Source organism: Salvelinus fontinalis, chromosome 2 (genome assembly GCF_029448725.1).
Source record: "Salvelinus fontinalis isolate EN_2023a chromosome 2, ASM2944872v1, whole genome shotgun sequence".
Classification (NCBI taxonomy): domain Eukaryota; kingdom Metazoa; phylum Chordata; class Actinopteri; order Salmoniformes; family Salmonidae; genus Salvelinus; species Salvelinus fontinalis.
In genome coordinates, this window is record NC_074666.1 from 7942570 (window position 1) to 7962109 (window position 19540).

A 19540-nucleotide genomic window follows, 5' to 3' on the forward strand; every position below is an offset into this window, starting at 1 on the left:
ACACATATGGAATCAGGTAGTAACCAAAAAAGTGTTAAACATTTGAGATTCTTCAAAGTTGCCACCCTTTGCCTTGGACTAGTAACCAAAAGGTTGCAAGGTCGAATCCCTGAGCTGACCTGGTAAAAAAAAATCTGTCCTCCTACCCCTGAACAAGGCAGTTAACCCACTGTTCCTAGGCGTCATTAAAAATAAGAATTTGTTCTTAACTGACTTGCCTAGGTAAATAATGACAGCTTTGCACACTTGGCATTCTCTCAACCAGCTTCATGAGGTAGTAACAAGTGTGCCTTGTTAAAAGTTAATTTGTGGAATTTCTTTCCTTCTTAATGTGTTAGAGACAATCAGTTGTGTTGTGACAAGGTAGGGTTGCCATACATAAGATGGCCCTATTTGGTAAAAGAGCAAGTACATATTATGGCAAGAACAGCTCAAATAAGCAAAGAGAAATAACAGTCCATCATTACTTTAAGACATGAAGGTCAGTCAATACGGAAAATGAAAAGAACTTTGAAAGTTTCTTCAAGTGCAGTCGCAAAAACCATCAAGCACAATGATGAAACTGGCTCTCATGAGGACCTCCACAGGAAAGGAAGACCCAGAGTTACCTCTGCTGCAGAGGAGAAGTTCATTAGAGTTACCAGCCTCAGAAATCGTCAATTAACTGCACCTCAGATTGCTGCCCTAGTAAATGTTTCAGAGTTCAAGTAACAGACACATCAAAACAAATCAAATCAAATTGTATTTGTCACATGCGCCGAATACAACAGGTGTAGACCTTAGAGTGAAATGCTTACTTACAAGCCCTTAACCAACAATGCAGTTTGAAGAAAAATACCTGTTAAGTAAAAAAATAAGAAATAAAAGAAACAAATAATTAATGAGCAGCAGTAAAATAACAGTAGTGAGGGTATATACAGGGGGTACCAGTACAGAGTCAATGTGCGGGGGCACTGGTTAGTCGAGATAATTGAGGTAATATGTACATGTAGGTAGAGTTAAAGTGACTATGCATAGATAATAAACAGAATAGCAGCAGCGTAAAATAGTAGGAGAGGGAGGGGGGGGGGGGGCAATGCAAATAGTCTGGGTAGCCATTTGATTAGATGTTCAGGAGTCTTATGGCTTGGGGGTAGAAGCCGTTGAGAAGCCTTTTGGACCTAGACTTGACGCTCCAGTACCGCTTGCCTTGCGGTTGCAGAGAGAACAGTCTATGACTAGGGTGGCTGGAGTCTGACAAATAGTCTGGGTAGCCATTTGATTAGATGTTCAGGAGTCTTATGGCTTGGGGGTAGAATCTGTTGAGAAGCCTTTTGGACCTAGACTTGGCGCTCCGGGACCGCTTGCCATGCGGTAGCAGAGAGAACAGTTTATGACTAGGGTGGCTGGTGTCTGACAATTTTTAGGGCCTTCGTCTGAGCATCAACTGTTCAGAGGAGACTGCGTGAATCAGGCCTTCATGGTCGATTTGCTTCAAAGAAACCACTACTAAAGGACACCAATAATAAGAAGTGACTTGCTTGGGCCAAGAAACACGAGCAATGGACATTAGACCGGTGGACATCTGTCCTTTGGTCTGATGAGTCCAAATTGGAGATTTTTGGTTCCAACCGCTGTGTCTTTGTGAGATGCAGAGTAGGTGAACGGATGATCTCTGCATGTGTGGTTCCCACCGTGAAGCATGGAGGAGGAGTTGTGCTGGTGTGGGGGTGCTTTGCTGGTGCCACTGTCAGTGATTTATTTAGAATTCAAGGCACACTTAACCAGCATGGCTCCCACAGCATTCTGCAGCGATACACCATCCCTTCTGGTTTGCAGGGGTACTGTTTATTTTATTATTTTTTATTTTTGTACATTTTTTATTTTTGTACATTTTTATAATGTAAATCAATTATTTTGGGATTCCCATTGGATTTTATATGCAAATTATGTGTATCAAGCCCATTGCGTTCTACAATTATAATAGTCTTTCCCCTAAATACCTCCTCTAGAAAATAAAACGCGGATATGACATTATTCTCTCTTGTTCTGTTTGTCCTCGGGGACTGGAAACCGAAGCAGGGTTTTTATGTACAATAAGCATTAGGTCAAAGGGATTAGATAAACAATGTGATTTGTATTATGGCATTTAGCTACATGAATGAGATTAGGCCTGCATCTTGGGAAAAATATGACCCCGTTGTAGTTTTACTTGAAAGTGAAACCCTTACAATCTTTCCACAGAATGTTGAAAAATATCTTTATTTAGAAAACCACATTTGAAACAGCAGAGCTTGAATAAAAAATAAGAGAAATACACTGTGTACAAAAAATGTCAACATTTGTATCCAATTTTTTTAATTCACTCAGCTTTATTTTTGGTACTCTTTTATTCACTTAATTTCTTACGATTGTTGTTTTAATGTCAAGAAGTGAACCTGTCTATCCACATAAACAGACTTGAACTTGAATGACTCCTGACAATAAATGAAACGGTGACATGAGGATTTTATAGCAAGTAAGCAAGCTAACATTGTTGAATGCTACTGAACAGCCTTGTTTTATCCCAGATAAATACATGTTAAATAATAAGTCCTAGGAGAGGCACATTTACAGTGTGATGTTTAGGTATGTTGTCCATAGGCTCCTACATAGCCCCAGGAAGTAGGTTGAGGGTGAGGGTGCTGATACAGACATCTATATCCGTCTGCAAATACAGGACTACTAAAGCCCCAGTGTACTACTTTTGTGAAGTATTTTTTTGATATATATATAAATAAAAATAAAATATGTATTAATAAATGTTTTATATATATATTTTTTGTTCAGGGGGCCTAGAGCACCCTCAGCACCCATTCTTCCCATGGCTACGGGCTCCTGTTCGCTCCATAGCCTCATAGTCCAAAGATTATGGTGTGTTTGACCTAATGATTGGGAACTCGGGTGAAATTCATACAGCGCCCCTGAAACGAAAACAAAATGCAGATTATTTATTCCATTTAAACCTTTCACTTTACCAGGTAAGTTATTAAGAACACATTTTTTACAATAGAGAGCAGTTAGGCTTAAATGTACCTATTGTATTCTACACTTATTAGAAAATGTACAGCAGTACTTCCTTAGCATACACTATATTTCATTACAGTAGTAACACCTCCCCACCCCCACCTCCATATCAGCCTAATCCTCATGAACAGTAGTGCATGGCTGTATCTACTCATTCTCCCCAACATGTATGGACTTGTTTATCTCAGATTAACAAGGTACATCAGTTACAAAATGAGCTCCTAATGGGAGTCGCTCTATACGTGGCATATCATGGACATTTTTGGACAATGCAGAGTTGGTATTTACAATAATTGATCATAATTCAACTCAATTGAGGCAGCCTGTAATGGGTAAGGAGGAGATGGCGAATGGGCCGGCTCATTGACACATCATCAATTTTAGCCAATCAAGCACGAGAGCATAACTGGCTGAACAGACAGCCACTCCCATTCTGTCAAAAAGGGAGCCCCCATCATTATCCCAGGCGAGTATAGAGCAGGTACAGTGCCATGCAAAAGTATTCATCCCCCTTGGTGTTTTTCCTATTTTGTTGCATTACAACCTATAATTTAAATAGATTTTTATTTGGATTTCATGTAATGGACATACACAAAATAGTCCAAATTGGTGAAGTGAAATGAAAAAAAATCCCTGGTTTCAAAAAATTCTCAAAAATATAAAACAGAAAAGTGATGCGTGGATGTGTACTCAACCCCTTTGCTACGAAGCCCCTAAATAAGATCTGTTGCACCCAATTACCTTCAAAAATCACATAATTAGTTAAATAAAGTCCACCTGTGTGCAATCTAAGTGTCACATGATCTGTCACATGATCTCAGTATATATACACCTGTATATATACACCTATATACATCTCAGTATATATATACTGAAAGGCCCCAAAGTCTGAAACACCACTAAGCAAGGGGCACCACCAAGCAAGCGGCACCATAAAGACCAAGGAGACTTTGAACATCCCACAGAGCACCATTAAATCGATTATTAAAAAATGGAAAGACTATGGCACCACAACAAACCTGCCAAAACTCATGGACCAGGCAAGGAGGGCATTAATCAGAGAGGCAACAAAGAGACCAAAGATAACCGTGAAGGAGCTGCAAAGGAGTATCTGTCCATAGGACCACGTTAAGCCGGTACGCTCCACAGAGCCGGGCTTTACGGAAGAGTGGCCAGAAAATAGCCATTGCTTAAAGGAAAAAATAAGCAAACACGTTTGGTGTTCGCCATAAGGCATGTGGGAGACTCCCCAAACATATGGAAGAAGGGACTCTGATCAGATATCAGATGAGACTAAAATTGAGCTTTTTGGACATCAAGGAAAACGCTATGTCTGGCGCAAACCCAACACCTCTCATCAAATCAAATCAAAGGTTATTTGTCAAGTGCGCCGAATATAACAGGTGTAGACCTTACAGTGAAATGCTTACTTATAGGCTCTAACCAATAGTGCAAAAAAGGTGTTAGGTGAACAATAGGTAAGTAAAGAAATAAAACAACAGTAAAAAGACAGGCTATATACAGTAGCGAGGCTATAAAAGTAGCGACGCTACATACAGACACCGGTTAGTCAGGCTGATTGAGGTAGTATGTACATGTAGATATGGTTAAAGTGACTATGCATATATGATGAACAGAGATAACAGTAGCGTAAAAGAGGGGTTGGCGGGTGGTGGGTGGCGGGACACAATGCAGATAGCCTGGTTAGCCAAAGTGCGGGAGCACTGGTTGGTCGGCCCAATTGAGGTAATATGTACATGAATGTATAGTTAAAGTGACTATGCATATATGATAAACAGAGAGTAGCAGCAGCACCCCGAGAACACCATCCCCACAGTGAAGCACGGTGGTGGCAGCATCATTCTGTGGGGATGTTTTCATCGGCAGGGACTGGGAAACTGGTCAGAATTGAAGGAATTATGGATGGTGCTAAATAAAGGGAAATTCTTGAGGGAAACCTGTTTCAGTCTTCCAGAGATATGAGACTGGGACGGAGGTTCACCTTCCAGCAGGACAATGACCCTAAGCATACTGCTAAAGCAACACTTGAGTGGTTTAAGGTGAAACATTTAAATGTCTTGGAATGGCCTAGTCAAAAGCCCAGACCTCAATCCAATTGAGAATCTGTTTTATGACTTAAAGATTGCTGTACACCGGCGGAACCCATCCAACTTGAAGGAGCTGGAGCAGATTTGCCTTGAAGAATGGGCAAAAATCCCAGTGGCTAGATGTGCCAAGCTTATAGAGACATACCCAAGAGACTTGCAGCTGTAATTGCTGCAAAAGGTGGCTCTACAAAGTATTGACTTTGGGGGGGTGAATATTTATGCACGCTCAAGTTTTGTTTTTCTGTCTTATTTCTTGTTTGTTTCACGATCAAAAATATTTTGCATCATCAAAGTGGTAGGCATGTTGTGGAAATCAAATGTTACAAACCCCCCCAAAATCCATTTTAATTCCAGGTTGTAAGGCAACAAAATAGGAAAAATGCCAAGCGGGTTGAATACTTACGCAAGCCACTGTAAGTACCAGCCCTCTTATAGCCACACACCAGGAAGAGGAATTGGTACATGGTTAAACGCATGTTTACAGCTAGTATGGCTGTTCAGTGTTCACATTTATCAATTACTTATTGAAGCCAAGATGTTTTACGGAGTTTTGCTTGAAATAGTACATTTTGGTTGCAGTTTTAGGTTGAAACCGAAATCTGGCACCATAATAATAAGATACATTTCACCTCAACTGACCTGTAACTTACAAAACCATAACCAAGAAATAAAACTTTTACATCAAAAGGTTGTTATAGTAAATGTAGTGTAGTAATTCAGATCAAATTCAGCATAGTATTATCACATGAACTGACACCCCAGACAGACCCCACCTCCCTTATTAATGGAAAGACGATGACCAGCATCCTGCACTTACCTAGAGTGTCTGGTCTATAATGGCAGGACAATAGTATGAATGACCAGTGTCTTAATTAACACGTACTACAGTACACGAACACAACGTGACAGAGACATGAACACAACGTGACAGAGTACACGAACACGGTGTGACAGAGTACACGAACACAGCGTGACAGAGTATAAGAACACAGTATGACGTCCCCCCATCCTCGTTTACTAACTGTGACAGGCCTCATAACGGTGCTAATAAAATGCATTCAGAAAGTATTCAGACCCCTTGACTTTTTCCACATTTTGCTACGTTACAGCCGTATTATAAAATGCATTAAATAATTGTTTTTCCTCATAAATTTATACACAATACCTCATAATGACGAAGTGAGAACAGGTTTTAGAAATATTTGCTAATTTATTAAAAATAAAACAGATACCTTACTTACATAAATGTTAACACACTTTGCTATGAGACTCGAAATTGAGGTGCATCCTGTTTCCACTGATCATCCTTGAGATGTTTTTACAACCTGATTGGAGTCCACCTGTGGTAAATTCAATTTATTCGATTTGGAAAGGCACACACACCTGTATATACACTGCTCAAAAAAATAAAGGGAACACTTAAACAACACAATGTAACTCCAAGTCAATCACACTTCTGTGAAATCAAACTGTCCACTTAGGAAGCAACACTGATTGACAATACATTTCACATGGAATAGACAAAAGGTGGAAATTATAGGCAATTAGCAAGACACCCCCAATACAGGAGTGGTTCTGCAGGTGGTGACCACAGACCACTTCTCAGTTCTTATGCTTCCTGGCTGATGTTTTGGTCACTTTTGAATGCTGGCGGTGCTTTCACTCTAGTGGTAGCATGAGATGGAGTCTATAACCCACACAAGTGGCTCAGGTAGTGCAGCTCATCCAGGATGGCACATCAATGCGAGCTGTGGCAAGAAGGTTTGCTGTGTCTGTCAGCGTAGTGTCCAGAGCATGGAGGCGCTACCAGGAGACAGGCCAGTACATCAGGAGACGTGGAGGAGGCCGTAGGAGGGCAACAACCCAGCAGCAGGACCGCTACCTCCGCCTTTGTGCAAGGAGGAGCACTGCCAGAGCCCTGCAAAATGACCTCCAGCAGGCCACAAATGTGCATGTGTCTGCTCAAACGGTCAGAAACAGACTCCACGAGGGTGGTATGAGGGCCCGACGTCCACAGGTGGGGGTTGTGCTTACAGCCCAACACCGTGCAGGACGTTTGGCATTTGCCAGAGAACACCAAGATTGGCAAATTCGCCACTGGCGCCCTGTGCTCTTCACAGATGAAAGCAGGTTCACACTGAGCACATGAGCACATGTGACAGACGTGACAGAGTCTGGAGACGCCGTGGAGAACGTTCTGCTGCCTGCAACATCCTCCAGCATGACCGGTTTGGCGGTGGGTCAGTCATGGTGTAGGGTGGCATTTCTTTGTGGGGCCGCACAGCCCTTCATGTGCTCACCAGAGGTAGCCTGACTGCCATTAGGTACAGAGATGAGATCCTCAGACCACTTGTGAGACCATATGCTGACACATGCACATTTGTGGCCTGCTGGAGGTCATTTTGCAGGGCTCTGGCAGTGCTCCTCCTTGCACAAAGGCGGAGGTAGCGGTCCTGCTGCTGGTTTGTTGCCCTCCTACGGCCTCCTCCACGTCTCCTGATGTACTGGCCTGTCTCCTGGTAGCGCCTCCATGCTCTGGACACTACGCTGACAGACACAGCAAACCTTCTTGCCACAGCTCGCATTGATGTGCCATCCTGGATGAGCTGCACTACCTGAACCACTTGTGTGGGTTGTAGACTGTCTCATGCTACCACTAGAGTGAAAGCACCGCCAGCATTCAAAAGTGACCAAAACATCAGCCAGGAAGCATAGGAACTGAGAAGTGGTCTGTGGTCACCACCTGCAGAACCACTCCTTTATTGGGGTTGTCTTGCTAATTGCCTATAATTTCCACCTTTTGTCTATTCCATTTGCACACCAGCATGTGAAATTTGATGTCAATCAGTGTTGCTTCCTAAGTGGACAGTTTGATTTCACAGAAGTGTGATTGACTTGGAGTGTCACGATCGTGTGGAGGATTGACGGACCAAAACGCAGCAGTAGGAAAATAAGCCATATTCCTTTTAATGAATACGAAGGCAAAACGAAACAAAAACACTTATACACTAAACAAAACGATCGTGAAGCTAAGAACGAAGTGCACACACAGGCTACAAACGTATAACATAGACAATTACCCACATCACATGAAAGCCTATGGCTACCCTAAATATGGCTCCCAATCAGAGAGAACAGAAATCAGCTGTCTCTAATTGGGAACTCATTCAGGCAACCATAGACTCTCCTAGACAACTAAACCAACATAGACAACGCTAGACACATGCACTCAACACAAACCCATACACTACACCCAACACCCCCTTTACCATATAATCACCCAAAACCAACAAAACACAAACATTCCCCATGTCACACCCTGACCTAACTAAAATAATAAAGAAAAACAAAGAATACTAAGGCCAGGGCGTGACATGGAGTTACATTGTGTTGTTTAAGTGTTCCCTTTATTTTTTTGAGCAGTGTATAATGTCCCACAGTTGACAGTGTCAGAACAAAACCCAAATCATGAGGTCGAAGGAATTGTCCGTAGAGCTCCGAGACAGGATTTTGTCGAGGCACAGATCTGGGGAAGGGTAACAAAAAATGTCTGCAGCATTGAAGGATTCCAACAACACAGTGGCCTCCATCATTCTTAAAAATGAAGAAGTTTGGAACCACCAAGACTCTTCTGAGAGCTGGTCGCTTGGCCATTCTGAGTAATCGGGGGAGTGGACATCAGAAGCCACTCCTCAGTAAAAGGCACATGACAGCCTGCTTGGAGTTTGCCAAAACGCACCTAAAGGACTCTCAGACCATGGCAAACAAGATTCTCTGGTCAGATGAAACCAAGATTGAACTCTTTGAGCTGAATGCCAAGCGTCACATCCGGAGGAAACCTGGCACGGTGGTGGTGGTAGCATCATGCTGTGGGGATGTTTTTCAGAGTCAGGGACTGGGAGACTAGTCAGGATCGAGGGAAAGATTAATGGAGCAAAGTACAGAGAGATCCTTGATGAAAATCTGCTCCAGAGCACTCAGGACCTCAGACTGGGGCAAAGGTTCACCTTCCAACAGGAACCCTAAGCACACAACCTAGACAATGCAGGAGTGGCTTCGGGACAAGTCTCTGAATGTCCTTGAGTGGCTGAGCCAAAGCCCGTACTTGAACCCGATCTAACATCTCTGGAGAGACCTGGAAATAGCTATGCAGCGACACTCCCCATCCAGCCTGACAGAGCTTGAGAGGATCTGCAGAGAAGAATGGGAGAAACTCCCCAAATACAGTCTGTCACGTGTGCTCCCTCTCCGGCCTTTAGGTCACCAGGCTGCTCGTTAGGGTGCACACCTGTCACCAGAGTTACGTGCATAATGACACTCACCTGGACTCCATCACCTCCTTGATTACCTGCCCTTTATACAGTTGAAGTCGGAAATTTACATACACTTAGGTTGGAGTCATTAAAACTTGTTTTTCAACCACTCCATACATTTATTGTTAACAAACTATATTTTTGGCAAGTCGGTTAGGACATCTACTTTGTGCATGACACAAGTAAATTTTCCAACAATTGTTTACAGACAGATTATTTCACTTATAATTCACTGTATCACAATTCCAGTGGGTCAGAAGTTTACATACACTAAGTTGACTGTGCCTTTAAACAGCTTGGAAAATTCCAGAAAATTAGCTTTAGAAGCTTCTGGTAGGCAAATTGACATCATTTGAGTTAATTGGAGGTGTACCTATGGATGTATTTCAAGGCCTACCTTCAAACTCAGTGCCTCTTTGCTTGACATCATGGGGGAAAAAAAATAAATCAGCCAAGTCATCAGAAAATAAATTGTGGACCTCCACAAGTCTGGTTCATCCTTGGGAGCAATTTCCAAACGCCTGAAGGTACCACGTTCATCTGTACAAACAATAGTACGCAAGTATAAACACCATGGGACCACGCAGCTGTCATACGGCTCAGGAAGGAGACGCGTTCTATCTCCTAGAGATGAATGTACTTTGGTGCAAAAAGTGAAAATCAATCCCAGAACAACAGCAAAGGACCTTTTGAAGATGCTTGGTCGCAAATGGGTCTCCCAAATGGACAATGACCCCAAGCATACTTCCAAAGTTGTGGCAAAATGGCTTAAGGACAACAAAGTCAAGGTATTGGAGTGGCCATCACAAAGCCCTGAAATCAATCCTATAGAAAATGTGTGGGCAGAACTGAAAAAGTGTGTGCGAGCAAGGAGGGCTACAAACCTGACTCAGTTACACCAGCTCTGTCAAGAGGAATGGGCCAAAATTCACCCAACTTATTGTGGAAAGCTTGTGGAAGGCTACCCGAAACGTTTGACCCAAGTTAAACAATTTATAGGCAATGCTACCAAATACTAATTGAGTGTATGCAAACTTCTGACCCACTGGGAATGTGATGAAAGAGATAAAAGCTGAAATAAATCATTCTCTCTACTATTATTCTGACATTTCATATTCTTAAAATAAAGTGGTGATCCTAACTGACCTAAGATAGGGAATTTTTACTCTGATTAAATGTCAGGAATTGTGAAAAACTGAGTTTAAATGTATTTGGCTGAGGTGTATGTAAATTTCCGACTTCAACTGTATGTCACTCCCTTTGGTTTCTTCCCCAGTCGTCATTGTTCCTGTTTCATGTCGTTGCGCTGTTTGTGTTTCTTGTTTTGTTCATTTATTTATTATATGTATTCACTCCCTGAACTTGCTTCCCGCCTCTCAGCGTACATTGTCACACAGTCGTGCCAAGCTTGTAGCGTCATACCCAAGAAGACTTGAGGCTGTGCTTCAACAAAGTACTGAGTAAAGGGTCTGAATACTTATTTAAATGTGATATTTACGTTTCTTTTATATATAAATGTGCTAATATTTCTAAAAACCTGTTTTTGCTTTGTCATTATGGGGTATTATGTGTATATTAGAGGGGGGGAAAACATTTTAATCCATTTTAGAACAAGGCTGTAACGTAACAATGTGGAAAAAGTCAAGTGGTCCAAATACTTTCCGAATGCACTGTAGACATTAAGGGTCAGGGTGGCCAGTCACACCAACATGGACATCCATCCTCTTCTCTCAGTGGAGAGTCATAACTAACCTTCTAGCTTTTCTTTCTCTCCCTTACTACCTCTCACCACTGATGAGCTAGACAAGGTTACTAACGTGTGAAGACTGGATGACAATGACCAAACACAGAGCTCGGTCTTCTTTTCTCTCTTTCTCTTTTCTCTCTCTTTCGCTTTCTCATTCACTTTCTCTTATTTTCTCTCTCTTTCTTTCTCTCTCTTCCTTTCTCTTTCTTTTGTTGCAATTAGGGTTTGGTCAATTCCATAAAAAATTCAGTCAATTCAGGAAGTAATCTGAAAACATTTACAGAAGGGGGTACTTTACCCTGTCCTGTGCTGTTGGTCTCATGACAGCAACTCGATCATACTGGCGCCTGAGTAATGCTACTAGAGCATCAAAACGCCCCTGAGAGAAAGAAACAATGAGAATTGTGGTGATGAAACCAGTTTAAACAAAGATATGATGAAACCAGTTTAAACAAAGATATGATGAAACCAGTTTAAACAAAGATATGATGAAATCAGTTTAAACAAAGATATGATGAAACCAGTAAAAAATATTAAAGATATCAAATCAGTTACTGACTGCCATTGTCAACTGGGTTTGAAAGCATCCGAACTAACCTTGATGGGCGTGTACCATCTGGACTGTTCTGGGATGGGATAGGTAGGGCATGGGCTCTGAGGCATTGGTTTTCTTCCAATGGTTTCTTCCACCTCCTCTTCCACCATTGTGACCACTGCGTTCTTAGCTTTCTCTAGCCGTGCACCTTCCTCCGTGGAACCTTTCTCTCCCCATCGAACCTAATACACACTTTACATTAGGTTCTTTTATACAGTTCATCTTTCATTTTATACCGTTTATATTTTTTTTTGTAGCACAAAATAACCATTCAGACCTTTAGAGTTACTAACATCACTCAAAATAAAGTAACAACTCACTGTCAAGATATAGTGCAGCCCAAATAGATGGGGTTGAATGGGGTAATACGCATTCTGACATACCTCCATGCGTTTCATTCCTCCGATACCTCTTCCCCCATAATAGGATGCATCCACCATGGGCCATTTCCTCTTGGGCAGAGGGTCCTCCTCAGGCTCCTAATGGAGGAGACCCAGCGAAACCACTGCAATAACCCTGTGAAGAGCTGAATGAACTGACATTCATGTTGATTTAAACAACAGTCTTAAGGATCTAAGCGACAGTCCACTCACAGGTACTGGTGGAGGAGGGGGAGGAGGGGTGCGACGGGGAGGGGGGTCCTTGATCACCTGTAAAATAGAAGCCTTCTTCCATTACTATATACTATCAACCAACAACCATTTGAACTGATTCACTCATACTGTTTCTATTTTTCAAGGGGAAAAGTGCTGTGTTGAACCACTCACAATAGTGCAGCAGAGCGACCAGAACCACCACAGCAGAACCAGAGCCAGTAGCAGGAGGAGGACCAAGACCAGCACCAGCACCACTGTCCCATCAGACTGCATCAGGAGACACTGTCACTTTAAATGTGTAGCTATAGCACTCTGAATGAATTCTATTGTGTAGTTTCTGTGTTTTCATGTTTTATGTACCATCTTTTAAAGCACATGACCAAATGAATTTCTCTCTTGTGGAATCTGAGTCTGAATGGTAAACAAAGCAGCCTGGTACGCAACACAGACTTGAACAGATTTCTTTATGCCAAACATAAATATAATAGACTTGATAAACTGGGTGTTTCGAGCCCTGAATGCTGATTGGCTGAAAGCTGTGGTTTATCAGACCGTAAACCATGGGTATGATAAAACATGTATTATTTACTGTTCTAATTACGGTACATTGGTAACCAGTTTATAATAGCAATAACGCACCTCAGGGGTTTGTGATATGTGGCCAATATACCACGGCTAAGGGCTGTTCTTAAGCACGACGCTATGTGGAGTGCCTAGATACAGCCCTTAGGTATATTGGCCACATATCACAAACCCCTGAGGTGCGTTATTGCTATTATAAACTGGTTACCAATGTAATTAGAACAGTAAAAATACATGTTTTATCATACCCATGGTTTACGGTCTGATAAACCACAGCTTTCAGCCAATCAGCATTCAGGGCTCGAAACACCCAGTTTATCAAGTACGTATATTATATTTATGTTGGTCATATACCACACATCCTCTGGCTTATTGCTTCAGTATTTAATGGACTTTATCAGACTAGACTTTGGTGAACTAAGACTGACCAAACTGAATGTCAGTGTTTGTTTTGAGTTGTCTGTAATACTGATACTCACACATCCTGTAGCGTAGATAGTGAATGGACTTGAGATGTAGGACTGACCCTTGTTCAAGCTGATCAGCACATCTATCGATCTATTGAGAGAGAAAGAAAATCCAGACCATTTCTATGTTATTGCTGAGAGAGAAAGAGACTAACAAAGTAGGTCAGGTCGAACTTAATTGATGTATCGGCCTGGCAGACCAAACGTTGAAATGCCAGGGCACTGTGCTATAGCAAACAGGCATGCTGGTGGCAGGGTAAACACTATTACACGGTCAACGGTGGGTACCCACTGGGCACAGACGGGTCAACGTCTAGTTTTGATTAACATTTGGTTGAGTTGTCAACTAACGTGAATTCAAAGTGAAATCAACAACAAATGTGACCATGTCATTGGATTTAGGGGAAAAGTTGGGAGAAAAAAATTGCCCTTACGTTGATGACTTTTCTGTCCTTTTCCAATCAGTTTGACATGTTGATTCAACGTTATCACATAGATCTTTGGGGTTGAAATGACGTGGAAACAAAGTTGATTCGATGCGTTTTTGCCCAGTGGGTAAACACTAACAGGGTCACAAAGTCTCACAAAAACATCCTCCTGTACTAAACTGTTTAAATGACAGTATGCCAAACCATTTTGGTGTGTCTCACCACTACACATCGGTTCAACCTATTTGTTTTATATTCTATAAAGAAACCAGGTAACTGTAATGGAATAGGACTGAACCGCATTTATTCTCCAATCACAAAACTTCTATTTTATTTTTATACTTGAATGATTTTATTTTGTTGCTTTTATAAAGCAATCGATCCGTTACCCGTCGAACCAACTGCCCACCCTGAATGAAAGTGTGTGTACTCTTAGACATTGGAGCTTGGGTTGCAGCATGGTTCTTCTCTCACGGAAACCAACAGACAACCATTCCTTTGATCTGGCCATCTGAACGCGCTCAGTAGCTCACTGGCCATTTATGGCTACAGGAAGTTCCACGAGGAGAGAATCAAGTGCAGCACTTACTGTCCGGCTTCATGCAGCACTGGTGCTGGACACAACAGATAGCCATCCTGCACCACACTAGGCTTCTCATCTGGGAGAGAGGGAAAGAGAGAGAGAGCGAGAGGGAGGGGTTGTGGGGAGCGAGAGAAAGTGTGAAAGGGAGGGGTGTGTGAGCTCTATGCCCTCTCAGTGAAGAGACATTGTTTGTTATGTTCTATATTAAGCAATGAGACAGAGACCAGCTCCATGCACTCAGCTGGCTACAAAATGACGTCTCTGTTCTCTAGCTACTAAATAAGACACTGTTCTGTTCTCTCTGGTTTGGGAAAATACTGAGCCCCAACATTCACTCCATGGTCTCATTACTCTATTAGTATGGCTACAGAATGAACAGGGTGACCAACATCTTTCCATGATGAAATTGATTGAATCCTGAGGAATGGCATTGAGTGCATTGTTTGGTGTACAACTACAAAGGACTGTGGCATCTGGTAATATACATGAATGAATGTGGTTTAACAAGCGGCTAGGGGGAGTTATTTTCAATTTGCACTCTTACAGTAGGTCGGTGTGTCAATATTGGAATGCAGAATGTGATGCATTATGGAGCTTGTGGTGGGGTATACTAACTGTAGGTCTTCTGGTTGACTGTGAGAACACAGATCACTCCCTCCTGGCTCCTCCCACGGGTGAAATCATATCCTCTCAGCACAATGTTAAAAGATTCTGGAATGTTATGGAGGGTCACAATGTTAGGATTTTCGGGCACAAACTAATAATAATGTTAACCAATATTGATCACATTTAATCAGTATAACGACAAACTAAATCTTTGCAGCATACCGTTCACACAAACATTAGTGGGCTCTATACTGAATATTTCTGTGCAGGATTTCTTCAAAATCTGTGAAAAATATAAATAACGCTGATGTAAATTACATGGTATGTGTCTTAAAGTTTATTCTGACATATTGCTCTATGTAATTATTCTGACCTCACCGAATTCACAATGGTTTTGAGTGCATGAAATCCAGCCAGCACTGGGAATACTTGGTCTTTGCTGTCTGCAATGTCAACAAGCTGTAGGGATAAGAAAGCAAGCATACTCTATAATGTTACACACCATCTGAGAGATTGCCTTTCCACATCTAACATACAACATAGCACTCTCTCCCTCATTGTCTGTACATTACTCTGTCTCTCTCTCCCTCATTGTCTGTACATTACTCTGTCTCTCTCTCCCTCATTGTCTGTACATTACTCTGTCTCTCTCTCCCTCATTGTCTGTACATTACTCTGTCTCTCTCTCCCTCATTGTCTGTACATTACTCTGTCTCTCTCTCCCTCATTGTCTGTACATTACTCTGTCTCTCTCTCCCTCATTGTCTGTACATTACTCTGTCTCTCTCTCCCTCATTGTCTGTACATTACTCTGTCTCTCTCTCCCTCATTGTCTGTACATTACTCTGTCTCTCTCTCCCTCATTGTCTGTACATTACTCTGTCTCTCTCTCCCTCATTGTCTGTACATTACTCTGTCTCTCTCTCCCTCATTGTCTGTACATTACTCTGTCTCTCTCTCCCTCATTGTCTGTACATTACTCTGTCTCTCTCTCCCTCATTGTCTGTACATTACTCTGTCTCTCTCTCCCTCATTGTCTGTACATTACTCTGTCTCTCTCTCCCTCATTGTCTGTACATTACTCTGTCTCTCTCTCCCTCATTGTCTGTACATTACTCTGTCTCTCTCTCCCTCATTGTCTGTACATTACTCTGTCTCTCTCTCCCTCATTGTCTGTACATTACTCTGTCTCTCTCTCCCTCATTGTCTGTACATTACTCTGTCTCTCTCTCCCTCATTGTCTGTACATTACTCTGTCTCTCTCTCCCTCATTGTCTGTACATTACTCTGTCTCTCTCTCCCTCATTGTCTGTACATTACTCTGTCTCTCTCTCCCTCATTGTCTGTACATTACTCTGTCTCTCTCTCCCTCATTGTCTGTACATTACTCTGTCTCTCTCTCCCTCATTGTCTGTACATTACTCTGTCTCTCTCTCCCTCATTGTCTGTACATTACTCTGTCTCTCTCTCCCTCATTGTCTGTACATTACTCTGTCTCTCTCTCCCTCATTGTCTGTACATTACTCTGTCTCTCTCTCCCTCATTGTCTGTACATTACTCTGTCTCTCTCTCCCTCATTGTCTGTACATTACTCTGTCTCTCTCTCCCTCATTGTCTGTACATTACTCTGTCTCTCTCTCCCTCATTGTCTGTACATTACTCTGTCTCTCTCTCTCTCATTGTCTGTACATTACTCTGTCTCTCTCTCCCTCATTGTCTGTACATTACTCTGTCTCTCTCTCCCTCATTGTCTGTACATTACTCTGTCTCTCTCTCCCTCATTGTCTGTACATTACTCTGTCTCTCTCTCCCTCATTGTCTGTACATTACTCTGTCTCTCTCTCCCTCATTGTCTGTACATTACTCTGTCTCTCTCTCCCTCATTGTCTGTACATTACTCTGTCTCTCTCTCCCTCATTGTCTGTACATTACTCTGTCTCTCTCTCCCTCATTGTCTGTACATTACTCTGTCTCTCTCTCCCTCATTGTCTGTACATTACTCTGTCTCTCTCTCCCTCATTGTCTGTACATTACTCTGTCTCTCTCTCCCTCATTGTCTGTACATTACTCTGTCTCTCTCTCCCTCATTGTCTGTACATTACTCTGTCTCTCTCTCCCTCATTGTCTGTACATTACTCTGTCTCTCTCTCCCTCATTGTCTGTACATTACTCTGTCTCTCTCTCCCTCATTGTCTGTACATTACTCTGTCTCTCTCTCCCTCATTGTCTGTACATTACTCTGTCTCTCTCTCCCTCATTGTCTGTACATTACTCTGTCTCTCTGTTGATGCTTTCCTGCCTGGTTTCCAAGGCTTTCCTCTAATGTAATGAAACTATAACAGGAAGCAGGGCTGGCACGATCGTGATCTTATTAGACGATTACAGTACAACGGACTTCCTGTCCAGACTGCTAACGCTCGCTGAGAGGGACAGACGATCAAATCATTAAACTGGTACTCTCATTTTCCTTTCACTATATTATCAATATCAATCAGCTGTTACATCATCAATGTAAACAAATATTTCAGCAGGGATACTGTTTGTGCATGGCTGTGTGCAGTTTGTGAGTGCTTCTCCAGCCTACAATTGATAAAGTGAGACTTCAAAATCATACCTGTCTCTCATCAAAGTCCTTCACACCGACACAGTACACTCTAGCACCAAACTCCCTGGCTGCGTTAGCCTGAAACAAAAAGAGAGGACCAATAGATTAATTTATGGAAAATAGCTGTGTACTACTAGCTCAAAGCAAAGTATGTACTATGTTATTGCTCATCACAGTCTATTATAATGGCATTACCTCCTCTACTGTCAGTTCATAGGGATAGACCTCCAGTTTCCCATCAGTCAGAGCGATGATGATGCTGGATGACCGTGTGACCTGGGCCTTTATCTGCTCTGAAGCCTACATGTAGGAAGCCATGTTTTAATGGACAACACATACAGTACAACTACAAAAATATATATAACTGCTATGAATCAAAACTTCATACCACTTTCATTCCTTCGTGCATGTATGTTTCACCAGCTGGTCTGATTTCACTTAACTTTTTCAAGCCATCCTCTATTTCATACCTACAAAGGAACAAGAAATATGCATTTTAGGTCCTATATTATCTGAGAGATGATGTGTACCGCGAGAGAGTGTGTATGCTGTCTCGTTAGGTGAAATATGTTTACTGTAGTAGTACCTGTCTCCAGTTAGTGGTAGAATCACCTCCGCTCTAGATGAGAAAACTATGTAGGAAACTCTCATCTTTGGACTAGAACAAACACAGGGATACACAAGGGGATAAACGGGATTAAACACCCAAGAAGATTCAGAAGCAGATTAACTCCAGCAATGACTGGTCATTTTGTATTTAAAAGACTACACTAACAGTAGCTCTACTTAGCCCTATTCCCCACACCCTTTGGGGCTAACATTTGTTTTCTACATTAGCCTACAATTATACACCAGTTGCCACCACAGCCAGATGTGCCGAATGTTTTGTGGAGTTAAATTTAGTACCCCATTATTAAGTTAAAAATAATACCAGGCATGCAGTGTCCGAGTGTTTGGTGGACCTACTTTTTGTTAAATGCCTAGGCTTCTGCTCGATAAAGATATGCCCCACTTTCACAGGACCGTGTTTACTACAGTTTATCTATTGATTCCAGCTGTGAAAACATGCCCTTGGTAAATCATTGATAAAAGGGGCTCGTTCAGTCAATATACTGAAAACTTGTATCATGAGAGAAAGGGAGAGAGAGAGAGTTGTGTGGGTTTTGTCCTGATGGATAGTGACATGTTCAAGGCAAAGTTAACCTCATAGAGAGCTTGACCTGAGAGCATAGACAGTTTACCTCACAAAGCGGTTGGTGAGCTGCTCCACAAACTCATAGATCTCTCCCCAGTTATCATACACACTACCAGACCTGTAGAGCACACAATGAAACTCTCTGAACCAAACAAACCCATACAAAGACTATACAGACTGAAATAGAACATTAGTCATTTTAATACTATTTACATTAGCATTTTGACTACTTATTACACATTTGTTTTTTTCACACACATAACTTGATAATAAAATGCTTCATACGTGCCCTCTGACACCTGATAGATGCTATTGAATCATGTTGATACAAGACATTTCAACATAAAAAAATAGAACAAGAAGTCACGTTCATATCAACTACATCTTGCATTTAGTTTACAGGCTAGGCTACTTACCTATCTAAAACGAAATAAATATCAAAAGCTCCATGGCAAGACGCCTCTTCGCTTTGACAATATAATGTGTTTATTAGAACGGAAAGAAGAAATACAATCCCTTGTCCGTTGAGGATCATTGCCTTGATAAAAATCATATTTTCTCAATTATATTTTGCACATTGCACTGTCTACCTTACATGCGCTTTCTTGTATGTAAAACAAGATAAATCAAGGCTCAAGACTGACTGATTTTCCAACGAAAAAATTGACAA

The 19540-nt window shown here is 41.9% G+C and overlaps 1 protein-coding gene across 1 annotated transcript; it reads right to left on the reverse strand.

Annotated features, from left to right (window-relative positions):
* Nucleotides 1–2222: 2222 nt before the first annotated feature.
* LOC129811110 (anthrax toxin receptor 2-like) lies at nucleotides 2223–19423 on the reverse strand. Its single transcript, XM_055862302.1, has 17 exons — nucleotides 19287–19423; nucleotides 18917–18988; nucleotides 18262–18333; nucleotides 18064–18145; nucleotides 17871–17975; nucleotides 17685–17753; nucleotides 15449–15529; nucleotides 15293–15353; nucleotides 15080–15175; nucleotides 14471–14540; nucleotides 13466–13544; nucleotides 12576–12671; nucleotides 12402–12458; nucleotides 12192–12287; nucleotides 11811–11990; nucleotides 11512–11592; nucleotides 2223–2942 (listed from the first exon to the last, which is right to left on the reverse strand). Exons 1-17 carry the CDS (start codon nucleotides 19421–19423, stop codon nucleotides 2904–2906), a joined length of 1473 nt encoding a protein of 490 aa, XP_055718277.1. The 3' UTR covers nucleotides 2223–2903.
* Nucleotides 19424–19540: the final 117 nt, after the last annotated feature.